The sequence below is a fragment of the Polypterus senegalus genome, chromosome 18 (genome assembly GCF_016835505.1).
Source record: "Polypterus senegalus isolate Bchr_013 chromosome 18, ASM1683550v1, whole genome shotgun sequence".
In the NCBI taxonomy this organism is placed as follows: Eukaryota; Metazoa; Chordata; class Cladistia; order Polypteriformes; family Polypteridae; genus Polypterus; species Polypterus senegalus.
The window spans coordinates 60,839,799-60,858,258 of NC_053171.1; the positions used below are offsets into that span (position 1 = coordinate 60,839,799).

The 18,460-nt window shown below is 39.3% G+C and overlaps 1 protein-coding gene across 2 annotated transcripts in view; it reads left to right on the forward strand.

The window, feature by feature from the left end:
• The window catches only part of ttbk2a (tau tubulin kinase 2a), a 253,506-nt gene that overhangs the window by 125,615 nt on the left and 109,431 nt on the right, over positions 1-18,460 (forward strand). For both annotated transcript variants that reach the window (XM_039741334.1, XM_039741335.1), the window contains exon 5: positions 15,925-16,065. In XM_039741334.1, coding sequence (XP_039597268.1) covers positions 15,925-16,065 — 141 coding nt within the window. The remainder of the gene's footprint in view (positions 1-15,924; positions 16,066-18,460) is intronic.

The window sequence follows — 18,460 nt, forward strand, 5'->3', positions numbered from 1 at the left end:
GAGAAGCAAACAAGCACAGCGCGGGAAGCATATCTTATAGCATTGAGGAGTTTTAGTTAATATGCAATACATGCTCTGATTGGGTAGCTTCTAAGCCATCCGCCAATAGCGTCCCTTGTATGAAATCAACTGGGCAATCAAACTGAGGAAGCATGTAACCTAAATTAAAAGACCCATTGTCCGCAGAAAGCGTGAACCAGCGAAAAATCTGTGATATATGTTTAGATTTGCTTACATTTAAAATCCATGATAGAGTGAAACATGAAAGTCAAAGCCATATAGAGGATTACTGTATATATATATATATATATATATATATATATATATATATATATATATATATATGTGTGTATATATATATATATATGTGTGTGTATATGTGTATATATATATATATGTATATGTGTATATATGTATATGTGTATATATATATATGTATATGTGTATATATATATATATATATATATATGTATATGTGTATATATATATATATATATATATATGTATATGTGTGTATATATATATATATGTATGTGTGTATATATATATATATATGTATGTGTGTATATATATGTGTATATATATATGTATGTATATGTATATATAATATATACATATATGTATATATATGTGTGTGTGTTGAAGAAATGAATCATTTTATTTTTTTAACTCTTCTAAAGGAGTCTGTTTAACATCATTCCCTTGGTTTATTGTTATTATCCTAATAGGGATTACTATGCTTTTCCAGGGCCACTTTTTAACACCATTCCCTGGGCTTACTATTTGCTGAAGATTAGATTTTATGCTTATAGTAATTGGACTGTATTGCAAATAGATATCTCAATTTTATTTGCTGCTGCTGGAGGGCTTGTTTTGTTTTGGATGTGCTCTGTTTCTAGGTATGTCAGACGACTGGGACTTTGGGAATTGGGGTCCAGCCTCATGTGGGGATGCAAAATGGGGGGTGGGGACTATGGAGAGAAAGAGAGCAAGCTATCTCTAATCTATCTTTTTAATCCTTGTAATTATAAATGCCAACAAAACGATAGCCTTCAGGGCAATAACTCCTGGGAAAATTGGAAATTAAGGTCAAAGCTGTCTTATTTTCAGTTATGACTAAAAAATGACAATAAATGCTTAAAAGCAATGTCTCAAAGACTGGACAGTTAACTTTGTGAGCTGGAATGTTAAAGGCCTGAATCACAGGTCTAAAGGCTAAAATAGTATTTTTACAGGAGACCCACTTATTAAGCAAGGATCAGTTTCAGCTGCACAAAGACTGGACTGGCCAAATATTCCATTCCAGCTTTACAAAGAAAACTAGAGGTGTGGGAATTCTTATACATAGAACAGTCTAAATTGTAGTATCAGATGTAGTATACAGGTGCTGGTCATAAAATTAGAATATCATGACAAATTTGATTTATTTCAGTAATTTCATTTAAAAAGTGAAACTTGTATATTAGATTCATTCATTACACACAGACTGATATATTTCAAATGTTTATTTCTTTTAATTTTGATGATTATAACTGACAACTAGTGAAAGTCCCAAATTCAGTATCTCGGAAAATTAGAATATCAATTAAGACCAATGCAAAAAAAGGATTTTTAGAAATGTTGGCCAACTGAAAGGTATGAACATGAAAAGTATGAGCATGTACAGCACTCAATATTTAGTTGGGGCTTCTTTGGCCTGGATTACTGCAGCAATGCGGCGTCGCATGGAGTCGATCAGTCTGTGTCACTGCTCAGGTGTTATGAGAGCCCATGTTCCTCTGATAGTGGCATTCAGCTCTTCTGAATTGTTAGGTCTGGCTTATTTCATCTTCCTCTTCACAATATTCCATAGATTTTTCTATGGGGTTAAGGTCAGGCAAGTTTGCTGGCCAATCAAGAACAGGGATACCATGGTCCTTAAGCCAGGTACTGGTAGCTTTGGCACTGTGTGCAGGTGCCAGGTCCTGTTGGAAAATGAAATCTGCATCTCCTTAAAGTTCATCAGCAGCAGGAAGCATGAAGTGCTCTAAAACGTCCTGGTAGATGGCTGCGTTGACCTTGGACCACAGAAAACACAATGGACTAACGCCAGAAGATGACATGGTACCCCAAACCATCACTGACTGTGGAAACTTTACACTGGACCTCAAGCAACATGGATTCTGTGCCTCTCCTCTCTTCCTCCAGACTCTGGGACCTTGATTTCCAATGGAAATGCAAAATTTACTTTCATCAGAGAACATAACTTTGGACCACTCTGCAGCAGTCCAGTCCTTTTTGTCTTTAGCCCAGGCAAGTCACTTTTGACACTGTCTCTTGTTCAAGAGTGGCTTGACATAAGGAATGTGACAGCTGAAACCCATGTCTTGCATGCGTCTGTGCGTGGTGGTTCTTGAAGCACTGACTCCAGCTGCAGTCCACTCTTTGTGAATCTCCCCCACAGTTTTGAATGGGTTTTGTTTCACAATCCTCTCCAGGGTGCGGTTATCCCTATTGCTTGTACACTTTTTTCTACCACATCTTGTCCTTCCCTTCGCCTCTCTGTTAATGTGCTTGGACACAGAGCTCTGTGAACAGCCAGCCTCTTTAGCAATGACCTTTTGTGTCTTGCCCTCCTTGTGCACGGTGTCAATGGTCGTCTTTTGGACAGCTGTCAAGTCAGCAGTCTTCCCCATGATTGTGTAGCCTACAGAACTAGACTGAGAGACCATTTAAAGGCTTTTGCATGTGTTTTGAGTTAATTAGCTGATTAGAGTGTGGCACCAGGTGTCTTCAATATTGAACCTTTTCACAATATTCTAATTTTCCGAGATACTGAATTTGGGCCTTTCATTAGCTGTCAGTTATAATCATCAAAATTAATGTAAATAAACATTTGAAATACATCAGTCTGTGTGTAATGAATGAATCTAATATACAAGTTTCTCTTTTTGAATGGAATTACTGAAATAAATCAACTTTCTCATGATATTCTAATTTTATGACCAGCACCTGTATGATCTTGAGGGGAGATATATGATTGTCATAGGTAATTTATTTAACTGTAAAGTTATTTTGATAAATATTTATGCACCCAATGTCGATGATAGGGAATTCATGTAAAATGTATTGCATCCACTCCCAATGTGAGCACTTATAAAATTATAATGGCTCGGGACTTTAATTTTGTTTTAAATCCAGACTTACATAGGTCTCCTGCCTCAGGGACGATACCATCTGTTTTATCTTGGTAGATTAATATATATTGCTCAACTTTCCCCTATTGTATTATTAATATGTAGCCTTAGAATGCCTAATCTCACAGACTTACCACTGTTTATAAGGTGGTATTGTATATAACTTATCCCCACCTTCCCTTCTATATATATATATATATATATATATATATATATATATAACCTCAGGCAATTAGATGTAGTAAAAAATCAAGCAGGAGTTAAGTTCACATAAAATAATGTATTACTTATAATATTCATAAATAATAACAAAGTACAAAGTACATTTGAATATTGGCAACCATACAACCTGATTAAATGGTGATATGTCGTTCAGGCGGCACACAGACTTGTAATTACTTAAAATGTCTCTAGTTAAGGCATCATTGGTGCTCAGCTTTCAGCCACATGTCTGTTCAATATGGCTGAAGCTGTGCTCTTCATTTTGTTGTCTTCAGTTCATGGTGTGATGGTCTTCTTCATCAGATCAGTAAGAGAGAGATGCTTCTTCATCATCATAGGTTAGCAAGGGAGAGAGAGTGAGATAAAGCAAGCAAATCTATGGGTTTTCTGTCCAACCCCTACGCCAATAGTACTTCGTGGTACTTAAAGGCCTCTGAGACAAGCCAATTCCAAACAGCCATACCTCAGACCAATGGGGAAATAGAACATCTTAACATCTGCCATCCCCCCCAAGACCATATGTTACGCTAACCTGGCTTCCTTGCGGGGGTTGAAAGACTCTAGCAGAGGAACATTTGTGTCAAGCACTTCCTTCCCCCATGTCTGTCGTAAAATTCAAAGAGACCCATTCCTAAGGGTGGGGTAAACACTAAATCACATTGCTTTGCCTAAATTACAAATAAAGACATACAAAATATTTATCAAGTTATCTGCAAATTCTTACATCACAACATCTAACACTGCAATTACACAGTTTGTAACTGACCACAACTTATCAGACCCCTGGAGATTTCTAAACCCAAACTAAAGAGCATATTCCTTCTACTCCCCAGTGCATCGCTTCTACTCAAGAATTTATTATTTCTTTATAGATAACATCATCTTGCGTATGTTTAAATCTTGTAAGTACAACACTATTGTTATTTCTGACCATGCCCCCTTGATTTTGGAACTAAAATCACTTTGCCCCACATACTTATCTCGCAGATGGCGTCTTAATCCACTTTTATTATCAGACGAGAACTGTACAGAATTTATATCCAAGCAAATCAATTTTTTTTAGAGAAATACACCCTCAGAGGTTTCTGCAGGAACACTCTGGGAAACCCTGAATGCCTTCTTAAGAGGATAGATTATCTCATATCTTTCCCAGACAGTATTTCTGTAATATACAAAACTATTTTACAGTCCCTCCCTTTCAAAGATCCAAATGAACAGTGGGAAAAGGATCTTACTTAATATTTCAGAAAAGGAGTGTAAAGAAGCAATGCACAGAATTCACTGGAGTTCCATATGTGCAAAGCATAGAATTATTCAACTAAAAATTATATATTGAGCCCATCTCTCTTGTTTAAAATTGTCCAAAATGTTTCCAGGACAAGATCCAACCTGCAAACGCTGTAATCAAGCTCCGGCCTCATTGGGTAACATGTTTTGGGCCTGCACCAAATTAACATCATTTTGGACCAAAATCTTTAAATGACTTTCAGACAGCTTGGATGTCACAATCCCTCCTAATCCACTAACAGCTGTGTTTGGTGTACATTACATCCCCAAAATTCGTGGGGGTTACATTCCTAGAGCATCCGTGAATTGCGAAAATTGTGCATTTTTAGATGTGGTTAAAAAAAAATGCCTATTTTCATAGTTTAAACCCTAAATATACCCCTAAAACACTTTAATTTCAAAATCAGCTTAATACATTACCTAAAAATAAAGAATGTAAAGGTAAACCTGTATACTGTACTGCTATGTCTCCTGCAGTGCTAGAATGTAAAATGCAGATGTTACCGCTATATGTACTGTAATTCATGAAAGCACATTTTCATTGCCAGAAGCCTTAAACAGTGCAGCTCATTTTGGCGGCATCTTCGGGCTTTAACCCTTAAACTGCCACATACTTGGGCGTTAATGGATACTTTTTTGCTGCACTTTAAGTAAACGTCACAATTAACAAAGAAAAAGTGAAATTTTAATGGAACACTTTTTTTTCATGCAAAGAGCATCACAACTGCAACACTGATCATTCTACACACTGCTAATAAACTGTAAAATCTATTTTAAAAACTACTGGAACAATATGTGCAAAGTGCAACTGATGCCATGGATGGAAAAAAAAAATCACTGAGCCAACTGCACTTGAACAACCGAATGCAAGCACACAGAGGTAAGCGTTGACGCTCTCAGGCTTGTTTAGTGCAGCGGCTCAATCCCAGGGACAATGAGTCTTGCAGGGTGTCTTGTTTGGGTCACAGAATTGCACAGAAACACAGGAGATTGTAGAGACTGGAACTTTATTCAAACACTTCAAACAAACATGTCTCTTTCAGAAGTAAAAGTACGCAGTTAGTTATCGATTAAACAATAGACAAACATGATAGGGTAGCACAACCCCCAACAGGAGCAGAGAATGTCTGGGGGAGGAGAAAGAAACAAAGCAATCAACTAAAATGGACAGGTACGGTTCAGGCTTCGAGAAGATTGGTGATTTATTTATTTTCATGTTGGAGATTCCAGCCTTGACCTGACACGCACCCACTCACAAACGGAGACAAAAGCAAAGCAAACTGGTAATCAAACGGCAAATAAAGAATGTAATGAAAACAAATGAAATAAGAAAACAACAATATCACCCCTGTTCCCCTTACGGCGATTACACATTAAATACAACAAAGCACAAACAAAACACACAGTAAGTCATGAAAAAGTTAATGAAAAATGGCAACAGATGAAATGTAATGGTGAAAATAGATAGTACACAGATCCGCGTATTGAATGGGAATGTACAAATAGTCCTACTGGTAGTTCCTGAAATGGTGAAGACAGGTGGATGTGTTCAGGAGCGCTCCTTTCTTTGCAGGATGGCCATGAATCCACTTATAGTCCTCATTTACAAAGGCAGACAATCTATACGCACAAAACAATCTAGGACAAAATGAATAAGTACAGGTAACCCAACAGAAGGCAGACAGACAGACAGAAACTTGAAACACAAATTACAAAAACTTTTTTTTGCTTTTGGTCACTGGTCCCCTTTTTAAAAGCTGTGCTGACATTCTTTGATCTCAACAGCCCCAGCACCAGACCAATCCGAGCACTACAGGGCCTACTGGGAGTTGCAGTAGCAACTTTCACCATCCTGTGTCGTGATTCTCTCTACAGCACAGTATTGCCACGAAAAAAGACATAAAAATTGTGGAAGATATTTGCGGTTTCCACTAACAATTATTAGTTAGGTTCTAAGGAAAAATCCGCGAATGACTGAGGACGCGAACTGTGAACTGCGACTTAGCGAGGGTGTACTGTACTTCCAGATAGGCTTAAAGTCGAGAATGACAAACAAACTGTAATTGCCTTTACTACACTATTGGTACTGTTGGAGATGGCTGGGGTGGTGACCCGGCCGGGACACCTAGGAAGACCGGAGGACGGGTTGCGCCTTTCCCAGACCATCTGGGGGCGACCGCCCTGGTTCCTTTGAGGGCCACGGGTACAAAGCTTTGAAGCTCCACCCTGTAGGGGCCCGTGGTCACCGCCAGGGGGTGCTCCCATGCCTTTGGAGCCCTGGATCTCAGCACTTCCAGGAAGTGCTGGGGGGAAGAGGAGCAGGGACACCTGGAGTGCTTCCGGGGATACAGCCGGCACTTACGCCACACGGGGGCGTGTCAGCAGGAGATTGCCGGGAAGCACCTGGAGCACATCTGGGTGTGGATAAAAAGGGCCGCCTCCCTTCATTTGGGGCGAGAGTCGGGAGCAGAGTGGACTGAGCTTGCTTGAGGAGGCAAGGAGGTGGACTGAAGAGGAAGAAAGGCATTGTTGTGGCCAGGACTTTGGGGGACTTGTGGGGTTTGTGTGGCACTTTTGGGCATTGTATATAGCTGTAAATAAACGTGTGGTGGGAAAAATGGACGTGTCTGCCTGTGTGTGTCCGGGCCAGCCTCCGCAGTATGTAGACTTATCTTGCTCAATTGGAAGAATCTTAACTCACCTATTCTAAGTCAGTGGGTAACTGATGTTACATACTATTTAAAACTGGAAAAAAATCAAATTCACACTTCTGAACAAAACGTTTTCAAAACCTGGCAGGATCTAATCAATAACATTTTAGAATAAGCATTTAAATTGAGGAAGCAGGTTCTCACCCCTCTGTTACATTTATCTTTATTCATTTATTATTTTATCTATTCATTTGTCTTTACTAGTATAAAATCTTACACTGCTGGCCTATCTCTCATTCTCGGGGATGGGGGTTGATTTGTTTCAAACCTTTTTTTTCTTTTTGTAAAACTTGAGTTATATGTATGGAATGTTATTTGATTTTAATAAATGCAATAAAATAAAAAAAATCACGACAGAGAACTTTACTACTGGTCAGGTTGCATTGGTTGTATAATGGTGCAAAACTGTGTGTGGCCCCAAAGTGCAATAAATAACTCCTAGGACAATATATATATAGCACAACAAAAATAGTCAGGAAAGCACTTGATTAAAGAAAGAGTTTATTATAATGGGCAAGAATAAAATCTGAACTCCCTGCTTGAAAGGTACCATCTTACTACCATTACCACCTGCATGGCGCAGCTCCCCCACAGATGACTCACACAGTAGTATTTAGTACTACTTGTTCAAACCCCATGCTGGCCTTATCAACCCTCTGGAGGCAAGGCAAAACACATATGCTAAAAACTATGACAGAGGATTAGAAGCAGCTGTGCTTGAAAGTTCAGGTACGTTGTTTAGAAAACAAGGCAAGGCATAAAATCAGCTGTGTGTATTTATTTGTAATTTTGTTGTTTTGATGCTGGAATAAAAACTGAGCACCCAGAGAATAACCCAGGCAGACATGTAGAAAAAGTGCATAATTCCACAAACTACCGTGCACAAGAGAGATTTGTTGAGGGTCATATTTCCATGTCTTCTGCATTTTGTTCTGTCACATCCAACACCTGCATGTCCTTTTTAACCACATAGTCTGCACAATTTTATATTAAGTGTGGTATTATAGAGTTGTGTATTTCTTTGCAGAAATTTTTTAAATTAGTAAATTGTGTAGCACAATGAAATGTGAAACAATTCTAAAAGGGTTGGCCATTTTCAAGCAGTCGCTGTGCTCTAGCCAGATGAGAAGGCAGAGTGTTTCCATTGTCTGCCCAATCTTCCTCTACTATATAGTTCAGATTATCTTTTTCCAGACAGTTTTAATAACCGTATGACAAATCCTTAAATTAGACATGACTAGAACAATATTACGTAACAAATGGCTTTCTCCCTTCTTAAGCTTATTTTTTGACATTTTTTCTACATTTCATAAAGTGTTTTAGTTCACCAAAACCATCTCTTTTTTTCTGACAATAGGATGCTAAATTACATATATTACCCTAATGGAAAAACATTATCCGGTAGGTGCCAGTACAAACTAGCTCTGTTATTTTTATCCAACTGCTTCCAGCTCCTGTCAGTGCCAGTTTTCAGTAACATGTGAAATCAGCTGTTGATGCAACTGTAATGTTGATCTAAACAAGTCCCACACAGCTTGTCACCTGATTTACACCGCTTATTTCTGAATTATTGTTTTTAGTTGGTAATGAGCGACCCTGCATCTTTGCATCCCATATATAAAGAGATAGATAGATAGATACTTTATTAATCCCAAGGGAAAATTCACATAATCCAGCAGCAGTATACTGATACAAAGAAACAATATTAAATTAAATAGTAATAAAATGAAAAAATTAAAATAAAATTAATGTTAGCATTTACTCCCGGTGGAATTGAAGAGTCGCATAGTGTGGGGAAGGAACGATCTCCTCAGTCTGTCAGTGGAGCAGGACAGTGACAAAAGTCTGTCACTGAAGCTACTCCTCTGTCTGGAGATGACACTGTTAAGTGGATGCAGTGGATTATTCATGATTGACAGGAGTTTGCTTAGTGCCCGTCGCTCTGCCACAGATGTTAAACTGTCCAACTTTAATCCTACAATGGAGCCTGCCTTCTTAACAAGTTTGTCCAGGCGTGAGGCGTCTTTCATCTTTATGCTGCCACCCCAGCACACCACCGCGTAGAAGAGGGCACTCGCCACAACCGTCTGGTAGAACATCTGCAGCATCTTACTGCAGATGTTGAAGGATGCCAACCTTCTCAGAAAGTATAGTCTGCTCTGACCTTTCTTACATAGAGCATCAGTATTGGCAGTCCAGTCCAATTTGTCATCCAGCTGCACTCCCAGATATTTATAGGTCTGCACCCTCTGCACACAGTCACCTCTGATGATCACAGGGTCCATGAGGGGCCTGGGCCTCCTAAAATCCACCACCAGCTCCTTGGTCTTGCTGGTGTTAAGGTGTAAGTGGTTTGAGTCGCACCATTTAACAAAGTCTTTGATTAACTTTCTGTACTCCTCCTCCTGCCCACTCCTGATGCAGCCCACAATAGCAGTGTCATCAGCTAACTTTTGCACTGGCAGGACTCGAGTCATATTGGAAGTCTGATGTATATAGATTGAACAGGACCGAGAAAGTACAGTCCCGCGCGCCCTGTATTGCTGCACACAATGTCAGACCTGCAGTTCCCAAGACGCACATATTGAGGTCTGTCTGTAAGATAGTCCACAATCCATGCCACAGGTGTGAATCTACTCCCATCTCAGTCAGCTTATCCCTAAGGAGCAGAGGTTGGATGGTGTTGAAGGCGCTAGAGAAGTCCAAAACATAATTCTTACAGCACCACTGCCTCTGTCCAGGTGGGAGAGGGATCGATGAAGCATATAGATGATGGCATCCTCCGCTCCCACCTTCTCCTGGTATGCAACCGCAGAGGGTCGAGGGCGTGCGGACCTGTGGCCTCAGGTGGTGAAGCAGCAGCCGCTCCATGGTCTTCATCAGATGTGACGCCAGAGCAACAGGCCGGAAGTCATTCAGCTCACTAGGACGTGATACCTTTGGGACAGGAGTGATACAAGATGTTTTCCAAAGCCTTGGGACTCTCCCTGTTCCAGGCTCAGGTTGAAGATGCGCTGTAGAGGACTCCCCAGTTCCAACGCACAGGCCTTCAGCAATCGTGGCGATACACCATCTGGACCCGCTGCTTTGCTGGCACAAAGTCTTTTCAGCTCTCTGCTCACCTGGGCTGCTGTAATTGTGGGTGGGGATGTCTCACCTATGCTGGTATCAGCAGAAGGATGGTTGGAGGATGCAGTACCGAGGTGAGAGTGGGTTACTGTGATCAAACCTATTAAAGAAGTTGTTCATTTGGTTTGCTCTCTCCACGCCTGTCTCGATGGCGGCACCCGCTCGAGCTGCAGCCAGTGATAATCTTCATCCCATCCCACACTTCCTTCATGCTGTTGTTCTGCAACTTCTGCTCCAGCTTTCTCCTGTACTGCTCTTTCGCCCTGAGCTGGACTCGAGTTCCTTCTGCACGCACTTGAGCTCATGCTTATCACCACCTTTAAAAGCCCTTTTCTTCTGGTTCAAAAGGCCCTTGATGTCACTTGTAATCCATGGCTTGTTGTTAGCATAGCAGCATACTGTTCTTACTGGAACTACAATGTCCATACAGAAGTTGATGTAATCAGTTGTGCATTCAACAGCCTCTTCAATGTTCTCACTATGTGACCCAAGCAATATATCCCAGTCTGTAGTTCCAAAGCAGTCTCTCAGAGCCTGCTCTGCCTCAGGGACCACTTCCTGAATGAGCGTGTGTTGTAGGTAGCGCCCTCACTCTTGGTTTGTATTGAGGCTGAAGCAGAACCAGGTTATGATCTGCTTTCCCAAGCGCAGGCAGTGGGGTGGCTGTATGCGCCTTTAACGTTTGCATATAGTAGGTCAATAGTCCTGTTTCCCCAAGTGTTACAATCCACATACTGGGAGAAGGCAGGTAATGTTTTGTCCAGCGTTACATGGTTAAAGTCTCCAGCGATTAGCACAAGTGCCTCAGGGTGCTGCGTTTGTAACTTAGCAACTGCGGAATGGATGATGTCACTGCCATCTCCGCTCGCTTGAGGGGATGTAAACAATAACAGCAATCACGTGTCCAAACTCTCTGGGCAAGTAATAGGGGCGCAGACTTACGGCCAACAGTTCGATGTCCCTGCAGCAAGTGGAGATTTTAACGCTTACATGTCCTGAGTTGCACCACTTTGTATTGACATAGAGAGCGAGTCCTCCTCCTTTCTTCTTTCCACAGGTACTTTGCCTCTGTCCGCTCTAACTGTGCTAAACCCGGTAGCTCCACGCTAGCATCTGGGATGATAGACGTTAGCCACGTTTCACTAAAACACAGCAAGCTGCATTCTCTGTAGGTTCTGACATTTTTCACCAGCACTGCCAGTTCGTCGATCTTATTTGGTAGTGAGTTTACATTTCCCAGGATCACAGAAGGCACCGACGGTTTATAACACCATTTTCTTTCAAGTTGTCTTGATTTAATCTTATCTTTTTTCTTTGCGCCGGCTCGGCTGCCCCGATATCGCCTTCTTACCTCGTCAGGTAAATAAGGAACCACACCGCCATAAGCATTTCTTCTCAGTGCTTTAAGCTGACTACTTGAATAGGCGATTCTCGGAGTGTAAAAATCCATGTCAAATAGTAAAATAGTAAAAAGTGTCCAGGGAGCAATTCCACATAAAAGAAAGGGTAGAAGTGATCAGTGAAATAGAGAAAAATAGAGATAAAAAGGTAAAAAGATAAAGTCATATACGGAGCTGCTGGAAAGGCTGCCACTCGGATGCGGCGCCGGAAGTAAAAAGGTGTGTTCTGGATAATGATACACAATGATAGACACAAATTACCAACTCTGTGGGTCAGTTTGTGATAAAAAAATGTTTGCTTATTATTAGATACTGTTGGATTCAAAATTATTCTTAATCCTTTCATAGGACTATTTAGACCAGGGGTTCCCAACTGGGAGATGGCATTTCAGGGATCACTATAAAGAGGAAGGCTGTGTCACAATTCACTAAAACTGAGTGAGGTGCGTTGTCTGTATAATGGTGTAGTCAGTATGTTGCAGTGTGCTGCTATTTGTTGGTCATTTATTAGTTAGTGCTCCTGTTCTATTATATGGAAAGAATTAAGTATAGCACACAATATACTGTTTGCACACTTTCTTCCACATTCCACATCAGCCAGCTTCTCCACTTCCAGCGCTGATATCAAAACAGACTAGCTATGGCGTTTTTCACCCAATCATTTCAAGATGTGCTCAGCTTTAGGTAAATGACTTACATCGCGTTATTCAAACATTGTTATAAACATCAGGAACTAAAAAGGAGAAGGGTTTCAAACTGTATGTTTCAATCTACATCCACAATTACAAAGGAAAGTTCTGGATATATTAAAAACGTATGCCTAGTATGAACTTACATATGTGACTACCGTAGATCCCGGAATACAGGCTGACCCGGTATATTAGCCGAACCCCTTCTCTACCTACTAAATTACATGTATTTGCCGATGACCGGTATTTAAGCCAAACCCCTTCTCCAACCAAATTTTTCTAAATTTCCTTAAAAGTGTCTCTTCTGGTATATTTATAATGTTTATCGGCGAGAATTTGAGACTGCCGGCATTTTTGATATATAGTATAATGTGCATAATTTACCAAAACACCAATAATTTTTCTAATGTACTAACCAAAAAGTTATAAAAAGTGCCTAGCCTACTTCAATTAAGCTAGGAGCATGGCGGCACACATGGTCGCAGCGGCTCAGGGCTCTCCTTTTCAGTGCACTTTTTTGTTGTTTTTGTACTTTTTTGTCCTTGTTTGTGCACGATCAGTTTGGCGAACATCCGCTACACCATTCAGAACCTTATAGACATCGGTGTCCAGAGCCAGACATCTGTTTCGAGTGTTTTTCATCACACGCACAACATCCCAGACAACATAGCGAGACCAGGGGGCTCTCCGTGGATTGTTGTCGGGTCTAGGAGACAACACAGATGGAGGAGGGAAAGAAAGCAGAAGCGGGGCCGCAGATCCGGCGTTATGCTAAAGCTAAAAAACAACCATACAAGCCCTATACAGAACTTTTTTCTGCACGGAAGGAGCTGCTTTTAATCTCATTGTAGATGCGTATAGTGACAATAAAAGGCATTCTATTCTAGAAACAATTTCATACTGTACTCACCATTTAATTTGACATCTTTGGGCTGCAGTAAGGGGGGAGATATTTCCACACAATGTCCATCTTCGTTTCGATTGCGATCGCTTACTTTTACCTTCTCTTCCTTCCTTAGCAATTATGTGTCTTGCTTGCATGGTCTTAATGAATTATATATATATAGGTAAATCACTGCAATGACAGAAATTACATCCACAAACACATGTATCCGGGCTCCAACTGATGCTACTAACGCTCTCGGTTGTTTGTTTACAATCGCGCAAGCGGATACACGTGACCGCATCCGTTTCGTAACGCAAGATGTTGATTGATCGTAAATCAAAACAAAAAATTTCATTTTAAACTTCCCGATAATTTATTATAAATTTTATTAATAAAATCAACAACTAAAACACTTTTTGAATAAATTCTTTATTTAATTTAAAGTACCGGCATGCAAAGTTACTTCTTCATCTGAAAGATGGCTCTGTGGTTTCGTCATTATTTACTTCCGTATTCATCGGCAAAACCGGCATTGCGCTGGAAATCTTGAATCTGAAATGATACTCGTTGTATAAACCGACCCCCAAACTCCAAGCCAAAAATCTATGACGAAATTCTCGGCTTATATAACGGGATCTACGGTACATAATGTTTCTATAAAATAAAAAAAAATAAAAAACAGAATTTCAGTAATTAGTTGTTAAACTTTATTCAAGGACAGGTGAATATGTATGTAAGCTTAATACATAATAACATGAGTCTACTGGACATCTTACCCCGTAAAAAGCAAATGTCTCTGTAAAAGCCAGCAAAACGGTGAATGCCATACCACTGCTTTATTGTAAGGGTCTCAATTTGTTTCCTCAGCTGGAGGATCTTCTCTATGATAATCATGTTTTCATCGAGCACTAGGTCAGCCATTGCTGGATCCAGAGCTGAAGTGGTCCTCAAGGATTTTATCATCTTCCTCCTCCCCCAGTGTGTTATCCTCCATCAGTCACTTTTCCTCTCCCAAAACCACAGTCTTTAAAGTGGAACAGAGAAATTGTTTCACTCAAAAACACAGGAACCACTACCTTCAGGCCCTGTCTTGTGAAAGTCCTATTTTTTTAAATGCTGGCTACAAATTTTGGTATGGGGACTAAACATAAAGCTCTCTCTCTGGATAACGAAGATCCATTTAGATACACAACAGTGTTTAGCAGTAGAGCTATCTGTATGCTGAAACTAAAATGTCTTTTTCTCTGCACTAAGTAAAAATTACAACTGCTGTACTAATAATGGAGGTGAATGAGTTGTCTGAGATTTCACTGGAGGTACGTCAGCACGAGCGTGTGCATAAAGCTTATTTTTACCTGTGAATAAGCTGCAGAAAAGCACATTCTCGCAGATTACTTGCTGTGGGCAGAGCATTTGTAAAGGCGAATAATTTTTTTGTTTTTTTAAAGAGAAAGGAATTTTGACGTTGCAGTGATCCATAGAGAAGGGCAAGAGATAGTATTGATTTCTGCAAGCCCTAATTGTGAAACATCACTGATTTCAGGATTTGATTCACATTTTTGCCAGGGTGGGGAACAAGGGGTTCTGAATTGGTTGCAACATTTGCTGCTTTCACTCAACCCCATCTCTCTTGCTGGTGGTCCTGGCAATTTTACCTGCATGACACATCTGTTTTTTGAATTACAGTACAGATGTTGTCCAGGGACAAAGATCAGCAATTCTGTGTTATAGCTTAGTGGCAAGCCGATATCCATTGCTTCATGGGGGTCTCCAGTCCTCCAAAACCATTGATTGGTGATTGTGTGTCATTTCCTTGCAGCACTTGATGCTTTGCGGCTTACAACTCGATCATCGATAGAGTGTCAAGGTTTCACAGGGAATTTACAATTACAAGTGCACAATTTATATTTAAATTTAGATTTTAAGGTTTTGTTTTTTTTTTTACTCACAGTAGTGTATGTGGTTCAATTTATGATGCAAAAATGAGAAATTTGACTTCATCTTCACATGTGATATTACTTTTGTACTGGATGTGAACATAAATCAAACATTTTCTAGGGGTGCAGGGCATAGAAAAGTTTCGGAAATCACTGATTTAGACTAATGTCAGATGGGGTAACAGTTCCTTATACTGCATTGCTTGTACATTTACTTGCTTAACTGGAATGTTAATAATAAATACTTGTAATGATGTACTGATTGTATTTTTGATTGGTATTTAAGCTCCGTAAAACACATTAAAATAATGCAAAGTCCATGTTAAATTGTAAGCATCTTGCGTCTCGTGTGTCTAGGATAAGTGGCTAGATTATTTTATTAGTTTGCATTAAGACTATATACAAGTTTTTTTCCAGTTCATCTGACACTTTAACTAGACATTTCAACAGAATTCAATGACTTGATTTCAATTGGTTTCCTTTGCAGGGAAGAAATCTAGCAGACTTGAGGCGCAGTATGGCACGTGGGACCTTCACCATCAGCACCACTTTGAGGCTGGGGCGACAGATCCTGGAGTCTATTGAGAGCATCCATTCTGTGGGCTTTCTGCATAGAGACATCAAACCAGTAAGTCGATTTATGTACAACAGAAGGTTGCACCCATATTTAGATGTTCCCTAGATGCATATTCAGTATGTTTATTTTCTGGCCTTTTGTAGCACTACATGGATTTGTGATCTATGAAATTAATTAAGCCGTCAAGTTTCAATAGCAGATCACCTCTTGTGATTGATTTCTATATCCTCCTTAATAGTATCTACTGTATATCTGTAATAAAGCATAATAGTGTATTAGTTGGAATTATATTGTTAAATAATCCATCCAAATTATTTATATATATATATATATATATATATATATATATATATATATATATATATATATAAATAATTTGGATGGATTATTTAACAATATAATTCCAACTAATACACTATTATGCTACACTGATATGTTAAATAAATTTAAAGTGCGTATCTGAGCAATCAAACACAGGGGTTGGCGCGCGAGCCCCCCTAGTGTGTGTGTGTGTGTGTGTGTGTATATATATATATATAAATAAATATATATAAATAAATATATATATATATATATACGTATGTATATATATATATATATATATATATATATATATATATATATATATATATATATATATATATATACATATATATATATATACATATATATATATATATATATATATACATATATATATATATATATATATATATATATATATATACATATATATATATATATATATATATATATATATATATATATACATATATATATATATATATATATATATATATATATATACACATATATATATATATACACACATATATACACACACACTAGGGGGCTTCGCTCGCCAAACTTTAAAGCTTCATTTAAAACAATATGTTTTGGAGACACATTGTGACAACGCAACGTATAGCTGCCCGTGAGTGACTATTGTTTCTCTAATAAATAATCTAACTTTTTTTTAATGTTTTTCTAATTTTCTCACGGGTCTTTTAAATGTCTTCTGAGAACATCCGAGAAGATCACGTATTGTCGCCTTGCTTTTGCTTTCGCTTACCATAATTTTTTTATAATAGAGAGATATATACAGTCATATGAAAATGTTTGGGAACCCCTCTCTGCCTGCATAATAATTTACTCTACTTTCAACAAAAAAGATAACAGTGGTATGTCTTTCATTTCCTAGGAACATCTGAGTGCTGGGGTGTTTTCTAAACAGAGATTTTTAGTGAAGCAGTATTTAGTTTTATGATATTAAGTCAAATGTGAAAAACTGGCTGTGCAAAAATTTGGTTACCCTTGTAATTTTGCTGATTTGAATGCATGTAAATGCTGTGAACAATAGAAGACGCTGATGCCCCATTAAAACCCGACAGACAAATGCTCTGGACACAAGTTTAAAAGCACTAAGGAGACTTTTAATTATTTTCTTCAATATAGTTCCTCTAAAACACCACATCCACCAAACACAATCAATAAACACAATACTATTCCTCCTTCTCTCATCCCAGCAGCTGCGTCATTCTCCCTCCCAACTCCGGCTCGACTGCTGGGTTCCCATTAGTCCTTTATATAGTCCTTGGCCCGGAAGTGCTTCTCATCTTCTGTTCGCGTGACTTGTCAGCACTTCTGGGTCAGATGGAGGATCACATTTTCTTATGGTAAACGAAAATCCCCGCATCTCCCTGCAGTGCCTCACGGCGGCACCCATGGTACCCAGCAGGGTTGTGAAGCTAAACTCCATCTCCCATGATGCCCTGCGGGAATTTGGGGCACCTCTAAGCTGCAGGAAAGTCACCATCTAGCGTCCTGGGTATGTCGGCCGGGTTAAGCTGCCGGCCGTCCATCACACTGTTCAATACTGATTACTTGCAAAACAAAATTGATTGGATTAGCTCGATAAGCCTTGATCTTCATAGACAGGTGTGTCCAATCATGAGAAAAGGTATTTAAGGTTGTCAATTGTAAGTTGTGCTTCCCTTTGACTCTCTTCTGAAGAGTAATAGCATGGGATCCTCAAAGCAACTCTTAAAAGATTTGAAAACAAAGATTGTTCAGTATCATGGATTAGGGAAAGGCTACAAAAAGCTATCTCAGACGTTTAAACTGTCAGTTTCAACTGTAAGGAATGTAATCAGGTAATGGAAGGCCACAGGCACAGTTGCTATTTGACCAAGGTCTGGCAGGCCAAGAAATATACATGAGCGGCATATGTGCAGGATTGTGAGAATGGTTACAGACAACCCACAGATCAACTCCAAAGACCTGAAAGAACATCATGCTGCAGATGGTGTATCTGTGTATCGTTCTACAATTCAGCGCAATTTGCACAAAGAACATCTGTATGGCAGGGTGAAGAGAAAGAAGCCCTTTCTGCACTGACTCCACAAACAGAGTCGCTTGTTGTATACAAATGCTCATTTAGACAAGC